At 40.0% G+C, this 8,148-nt stretch overlaps 1 protein-coding gene across 1 annotated transcript in view; it reads left to right on the forward strand.

Moving 5' to 3' along the window:
- ZDHHC9 (zinc finger, DHHC-type containing 9) overlaps positions 1-8,148 on the forward strand; it is a 60,606-nt gene that overhangs the window by 33,801 nt on the left and 18,657 nt on the right. The window contains exons 6-8 of the mRNA XM_006862834.1: positions 5,161-5,298; positions 6,787-6,835; positions 7,592-7,694. Of these exons, the coding sequence (XP_006862896.1) occupies positions 5,161-5,298; positions 6,787-6,835; positions 7,592-7,694 (290 nt within the window). The remainder of the gene's footprint in view (positions 1-5,160; positions 5,299-6,786; positions 6,836-7,591; positions 7,695-8,148) is intronic.

Raw genomic sequence — 8,148 nt, forward strand, 5'->3', positions numbered from 1 at the left:
GGACTATCAGAAGAACAAACAAATCTGTGTTGGAAGAAGTACAATCAGAATTCTCCTCAGAAGTTAGGATGGGAAGACTTTGTCTCTCATGCTTCAGGCTTGTTATCAGGAATGATTAGTCCCTGGTGGTCATTATACTTGGTAAAGTGAAGCCTTAGGGAAAAAGAGGTAGACCCCCCAATGAGATGAATTGGCACAGTGATATCAGCAATGTTTTGATCTGTTGTGCATAAGGTCACTATGAGTCAGAGCTGACTTGATGGCCCCTAACAACAATATGAAATGTCAACAGGCAGATGTCTAACATTCTTTGTATGTGCCACATACAGTGTTAGAGCACATTACTTCCTTCTTACTCCCCAAGTCTATAGGCAAAGATTGGGGAGATCTAATTTGCTTCATGGTAAAAAGCTATATGTCGATAGGATTTTTATAAGTTGAACCCCACTTCAAAAGAGCGAGGGTACTTGGTATTTCTAGAAGATCTAATGTGGAGGTTTTTTAAAGAATTTCCTCTTTGGGTTAATATTCTTAAGTATAAAAAAGCCATACAAATTAATTTTTTTTAGAAACCATTACTACTCTAGTAGAAATTTATAAACCAGGAAAAGAGTTTAAAAAATAGGAAAATACAGTTGGCTATCTAACATGAAAAAACAAAACAAAAAGGTTCATCTCTTCTAATAAAGAAATGCAAATTAAAACAGGATTTTGTAATACACTTTATTTTGGGGGGAGCAGTTTTAGTTTTTGGGAAAATTGTGCAGAAAGTTTAGAATTCTGATAGACTCCCCTCCCTCCTGCACATTATTTCTCCTATTGTTGTTAGGTACTAGGTGCAATCTTGGTGGAAACAATTCACCAGATCTTTCTCCCACGGAGCCACCAGTAGGTTAGCAGACAAGCACTTAACCATGTGTTCCACCAGATCTCTTATTTCTCCTATTCAGTGAATAATTTCTTTTATTAGAATCAGCCCAGAGTGCTTCCTATGAAGTAGAGGTAAAACATGTCCAAAATGCTCAACTTCTCCATCATATCTAATACCAGCTATTCCCCCTACCCTACCCCAACCCCTAGTACTCTTCCTCCCATCTTTGGGTTCAGTAACTCACCAAATTGTCTCACAGAACTCACGAAGTGTTAACAATTGTGGTCTACTAGGGAAGTGACAAGTTACAACTTGAGATCAGGATCAACTTGGAAGTATCTGAACAACACAGGATACAGTTCTTTGATCAGGACACATCCTTCTTGGCTGCTGCTTCTGGGCCCTGCTCTCCAGGCCCTGATGCCTCCAGACAGTGTTTGGGCAGGTGTTACAGCACTTAGCTCCATGGGTCAGTGAACTGCACTGCAGCCGTCTCATACTGGTCTCCTTGTTGCTGCCGTCTTGCGTTTCTGTCACTCTTGCTGCTGCCGTGTCATCTCTTGCTGTCTTCAGTATTACAGCTCCTTGTCTTTTTCTCCATTTCTCTCTCTAAAATCTGTCAGAGAGGCTGGTTATATAGTAAGCTCCTTTTCAATTCAAGGTGTGCCCTCCCTGACAAGACCATGAATGAACCAATCCCCTGGAAGGGTTCCACGTACATTATTTATATTAACAAGACTGTCCATTCCATGCAAGTGTTCCTTATACTTAATTTGCCCAGCCCCAAACAGTCATTTATTGGTAACAATAAGACCATGGCTAGAAAGGATTCCTGATGTGGCGCTATAGGATAAGCACTGGACTGCAAACCATAAGGTAGGCGGTTTAAACCTACTAGCTGTTCCTCGAAAACCCTATACAGGATGGCTACAAAAGGCCACATAAAGGTGATTTATTGTACCACGCCTATTAACAGCTTGCATTCCTGTGCTACATTTACTCCAGTTAATGACCCATTGATATTATTAAGTGTAAGGAGCTCTGGTAGCATAGTGGTTATGAATCGGGCTGCTAACCTCAAGGTCAGCAGTTTGAAACTACTAGCTGTTCCATGGGAGAAAGATGAGGCTTTCTGCTCCTGTAAAGATCTATAGCCTTGGAAACCCTATACAGGGTCGCTATGAGTTGGAACTGACTCCACGGCACATTGCCACCACATCACCACTACCATTATTAGGTGTAGCACTGTAGGATCAGCACAGGACTTTGAACCACAAAGTTGGCAGTTCAAACCTGCCAGACTCTCTGCAGAAACCCTATACAGGGTCACTATGAGTTGAAATCATCTCTATGGCACTTAATAACAACAAGGCCCATTCAGGTTTACTGTGTTGTGCAAGTGGATTTTAACAAATGCCTAATGACATGTACCCACCATTGCAGTATCACAGAGAATAGTTTCACTGCCCAAAAAGTGCCCTGTATTCCACCTAGTCATCCCTTGCCCCTGCTCCTGGTTTATTTCATTTAACATTATGCATTTAAGGTTCTTCCATGCCTTGTAGCTTAGGAGCTCCTTTCTTTGTATTGCTGCATAATACTCCATTGCATGGATGTACCATTAGTTTATGTATCCACCTAGTAAAGGAAAAAAAAAAAACAAACTTATTAGCAAGAAGAGATTGATAATCCTAGTCCTGTACTAGGAGTGTGGTGGCTCCAAACGATAAGCAGTGGATAATCCTAGTCCTGTACTAGGAGTGTGGTGGCTCCAAACGATAAGCAGTGGACATACTCCACAGTTCAAATCTGCCAGCCACTCCATGTAAGAAAGATGATGTTTCATACTCCTGAGAAGATTTAAAATCTTGGAAACCCTAAATAGGGTCGCTATGAGGCAGAACAGACTCAACAGTACTTTAACAACAGCAGTCCTACACTGTGGAGTCCTGATGGTGCTGTGGGGTAGGCTTTGGGCTACTAACCAGAAGTTTGATGGTTCAAACCTACTAGCTATTCCACAGGAGAATGATGAAGCTGTCTGTTCCCACAAAGATTTACAGTCTTGAAAACTCTATATTGGGTCACTATGAGTTGGAATTGACTTAATTGCAGTATGTTTAGTCCTACACTGATAGAAGTGTAAATTGGGGGGAAAAAATTTGAAAAGCAACCTAATAAAATTCTTCAGAAGTCTTAAAACAAGTATACTCTTTAGTACCACTGGTTCCCTTTCTAGGAATCTACCCCCAAGAAAATAATCAGAGATGCTTTCAAAGATTGAAGTATGGAATAATTTACCTCATGATTGTTATGAGTAAAAAAAAGTAGCAAGAAATCAGTGGTCCACCAATAGCCGAGTGGTCAAATCACTTGTGCGTCATTCATATAATAGAATTTTATAGGGAAAGCTCAGACCAGAAGACAAAGTGAAACAAAATCGAAGGTAGGTTACATTTGCAGTATGATCTTGGTTACATGTCAAAAAAAATTACAAGTACGTGTAAAGAAATCAAGGAAATACACCAGAATGCTCAAAGTTAGTTATCTATTTGTTGTTGTTGCTGTTAAATGTCGTCGAGTCAGTTCCTGCTTATAGCAACCCTGTAAAGTGTTGAACCACTGACTTGTGGTTAGCAGTCCAGTTCTTATCTTATAGCGCCACACCAGGACTCCTATAGGCTGTGGAATTTTAAATGCTGTTTCCTTCATTTTCTTTATATTTCTTTAAAGTTTTCTGTGATGAACATATACTACTTGCATTATCAGTGAAAATGTGATTTAAAATACTTTAAAAATATGCGTTTCTATACATCTGTATGTTGTCATGTTTTCATCTGGCAAGTTGGCTTAAAGTAAGGCTAGATGTGGCATCGTAGGATAAGCACTGGACTACTAACTGCAAGGCAGTCAGTTGAAACTCAACAGCCATTGATGGGAAACCCTGTACAGGGTTGCTATGAGTCGGAATTGAGTTGACGGAACTTCAACAACCAGGAGACATACAATTCTTACTGCCTTATTTATTTATTTATTTTTATCAGTACACTGCTCATTGTTTTTTAAAAATGAAAATTTTTATTTTTTGTTTATTTTTATTCATTAAATAGTACCAGTTCGCTGTAGAAAATATGGGAAGGAAGTACAGAAAGTATAAGTAAAACTTAGTATTTCCCCCCCAACATTCAGAAATAATTCTATTAACATGTTGGCAACATCTTCCAGATGTCTTGATGCATATAGAGATGTTGTTGTTATTAAGTGCTGTTGTTAAGTTGCTTCCAAGGAGCAACTGATGGGTTTGAACTGCCAAACTTTTGGTTATCAGTCCAGTGTTTATCCTACAGAACCACATCAGGAATCCATGTGATATTTATTGTTTTTGCCTTATGAATATTTTCTTAAGAGATTATTTGTCTTATTGATTTCTAAGGGCTTCTTATATAGCAAAATACAACATTTGTATAGATTCCTGTTTTTTTGTTTTTTCGCAGTTTAATTTTCCTTATAGTATTTTTTAACGTCAATTTTTTAAAAAAATTATTGGAGTCAAATCGGTTTTTTCATTTTTCATCTATGTTGGTTTGTTTTTTTTTTTTCATTAAAGAATAAATATGTAGCTATTCTTTATAGTTGTTTTATGGTTTCACCTTATTTTTGTATTTAACTTTTTAATTCATCTGGAATTAATTTTGATAAACAGTATGACTAAAAGAATCCAACCTAATTTTTCCCCAAAATAGTCATTTTCCTGAATTGTTTTTAGAATAATAATTCCTTTTACAACTGATTTTGTAATGTCCTCCTTAAAGTTCATATATGTTCAAGAGTCTGTTTCTAAGCTCTTTCCATTCCACTGAACCATACCATACCATTTTAAGTATTGCTGTTCTATAGTATTTTTAGTAAGTGGAGTTTAAGAAAAATCCCAGCCCTCATTTTTCAGATTTCCTTTTTTGCTGTTTTCACCTGTTTATTCTTCCTGAACTTATGCTGCTAAAATTTGTATTTGGAAAAGCACTGGCTCTGCTGCTAACTTGACCATCCAGTGCCTTAGTTGTTTCATCTGTAAAATGGGAACAAGAATATTACCTTTTGCTCAACTTTCAGGATGACTACAAGAATCCAAGAAGATGGATGGATACGAAAACATTTTGAAAAAATGCAAAATAGAAGTCAGTACTGTCTAGCATTGACATAGACAGTGATCCCAGGGGTATTTGACTTAGTTATTATGTGTGTAGTGGGATTGTTATTTGTTCTTTAGCGCTGGACTGTTTCTTCCACAGAGCGCTTCGACCATCACTGCCCCTGGGTGGGGAATTGTGTTGGAAAGAGGAACTACCGCTACTTCTACCTCTTCATCCTTTCTCTCTCCCTCCTCACAATCTACGTCTTCGCCTTCAACATCGTCTACGTGGCCCTCAGTGAGTATGGAGTGGGGGTAGAGTGGGAAAAGACTTGAGGATGACCCACTGAGACTTTACCATTGTGAATGCTCCTTTGGACCAATTAGAATGAGCACTATTATCTCAGCTCACATAGTAAGCATTGGCTTAGTGTGTTGGCCTACTCTCTAGGACTGTGCTGAGTAACTAGGATCATAATCACTGGGCATTTCTAAGCTGATCCCAAAGGTTAGGAATGTATTTTGGCCATTGTTGTTAGGTACCCTTGAGTTTGTTCTGACTCATAGCGACCCTCTAAAGGATTTCTGAATCTGTAAATCTTTATGGAGCAGAAAGCCTCATCTTTCTCTTGTGGAGCAGCTGGTAGACTAAAACTATTGACCTTGTGATTAGCAATCCAGTGTTTATTCTGTAGAGGCTCCAGTGCTCCCATTTTGTTATGTGTACCTTCTATTCTGCCCTACAAGACCTGTACTGTTCTAAATGGTTGTTGTTAAGTGCTATCAAGTCGGTTCTGACTCTTAGTGACTCTGTATAAGGTTTCCAAGGAGTGACTGGTGAGTTTGAACCTCCTATCTTGTAGCTAGCAGTCCAGTGCTTATCCTACAGCACCACACCAGATGTTGGTATTGTTAAATGCCATCAAGTTCTGACTCAGGTTTCCGAGAACCTGCTGGTGGCTTTGAATCACCAACCTCATAGCTAGCAGTCCAGTGCTTATCCTACAGCGCCACACCAGGACTCCAGGTGGCAGAAGGGGTTATAGCAGAGAAATATATCTTTCAGAAACTTATCTTTCAGTACTTTGGGAGATAGAAAAGCAGATCTCTTTGCGCACACACATGTGCATGCACGTATACCTACACATAACAACCTAAAGGCGTGGGATATGGAGTTAAAAGAATGGCCTTAATCATGAAAGAATCCAGGGAAGAGATGGGTTTTGAGCTGGATTTTGAGCAAGGGAGGGATACAGATTGATGATAAGAAAGGGTTTTTCTTAGATATTTAAAAATTTATCTCATCTGTGTATATCTCCTTCAAGTCCCTGGTGAGGGCTCAGCTACTAACCGAAAAGATGGATATTCAGATGTACCCAGAGATGCCTGGAAGAAAGGCCGGGTGGTCCACTTCCACCGAAAACCTGATGGAGCCATTTCGCTCTGCAACTCATGGGTTGCCATGAGTCGAAATTGCCCTAATGGCAACTGGTTTCCTTTTGGTTTTCCCATGTCCATAGTTAGAGACTAGGGTAGAGGGAAGGGGACCATTGCTTGGTTTCTGTCCGACTCTCTGGGCCAGTGCCTGGTCCTGCATTGGACATGTGAACACTCTAGTCCTGAAATGGCCAGGTTGGAGGTGACTGTCTTGACTCAGTGAGAGCTTATCTCCTACCAAAGCTTCACCAGGGATCAAAAGGGAAGGGAGTGAGTAGGCACTAGGGGAGTACATGTTTTTGCCTAAAGTCACTAATCTTTCTCTCTGTTCCTCCTCTCAATCTCACAGAATCTTTGAAAATTGGCTTCCTGGAGACGTTGAAAGAAACTCCTGGAACATATCCTCTCCGTGCAGGGAGTCCCTGTGACAACCTCTTCAATGACTTTTCAACAGGCTTTCTCTATGCAGCTCTCCAACCCTCCAATTTTTCAAAAATCAAACAATGCCAAAGTCCAAGATAAATAGTGTAATCTTCATGGTAGAAACCAGATTGGAAGATGGCCAGGGCTTCAAGGGAGGCCTTTCCCTTACGCCCTTCTCCATTGCCTCCATGGCAAGTCTTTCTGCTCTCTGGCTCAGCCCTGCCTCCTTTAATGGGCTGAGCTTTGCCTCAGTACACCTCTTAATGTACCTTTCTGTAAGCACCACCTTTCTATTACAAGGGAATCTTATTTTGTACACCAGCTGTGATTCTGAAAAAGAGATCCAGATAAATCACATCTTGCCCCCACCCTCCATTTCTTATTTATTTATTTATGAAGTTTACATTTTGATGGGTTTGCTATGGGTTTTCCATTGGTACTGATAGCCAATAATATTTCACTTTGACTTGATCCTAAACTCCCCCACAATAAGTTTAAGTTGAATAAATCAGCACACACTTCATTCCACTAGAAGTGCTAGTGAATGTACCAGGGATTGTTTGCTTTTCATAAAGGACACATCCCGTGAGTTTCAAATTCACCTGTTGTTACATATGGGTACTTGAGCATTTCTGATATCTGTTCCAAGAGGGGAAAATGGTGTGACCAATATGGGTGGAGACATTGAGTATTCTGGTGTGGTTCCTTCGACATTCCTTAACATCACTCACTGTCCTAGAAGTACTCATTTGCTTCTTCACACTCTGGTCTGTTGTGGGGCTGACTGGATTTCACACTTTCCTCGTGGCTCTCAACCAGACAACCAATGAAGACGTGAGTCCATTTTTCCTTCTCATCACATAGTCCTCTTCTCTCATAGTCTAGTCTCTTGTTACCTGCTAGAGAACCTAGTGTCTAGGGCCTGGAAGGTTGAGGTGCGCAAAAACCTGATGGTGGGAGATTGTTGAATCATATATATATATGGTGGTGGTGGTTATGTGCCGTGGAGTCAGTCAGTTCTGACTCACAGTGACCCTACATAGGGTTTCTGAGGCTGTTAATTTTTACAGGAGCAGTAAGCCTCATCTTTCTCCCATGGAGTGGTGGTAGTTTCAAATTGTAACCACTACAGTACCAGAGCTTCATATATGTCTGTTGTTGTTGTTGATGTTGAGTTAGTGCCAATTCATTGTGACCCTGTATGAGGTTTCTAAGGCTTTAAATCTTTGTAGGAGTAGAAAGCCTCATCTTTCTTCCATATATGTGTGTGTGTGTATATATATATATA

This window comes from Chrysochloris asiatica, unplaced genomic scaffold, assembly GCF_000296735.1.
Source record: "Chrysochloris asiatica unplaced genomic scaffold, ChrAsi1.0 scaffold00051, whole genome shotgun sequence".
In the NCBI taxonomy this organism is placed as follows: Eukaryota; Metazoa; Chordata; class Mammalia; order Afrosoricida; family Chrysochloridae; genus Chrysochloris; species Chrysochloris asiatica.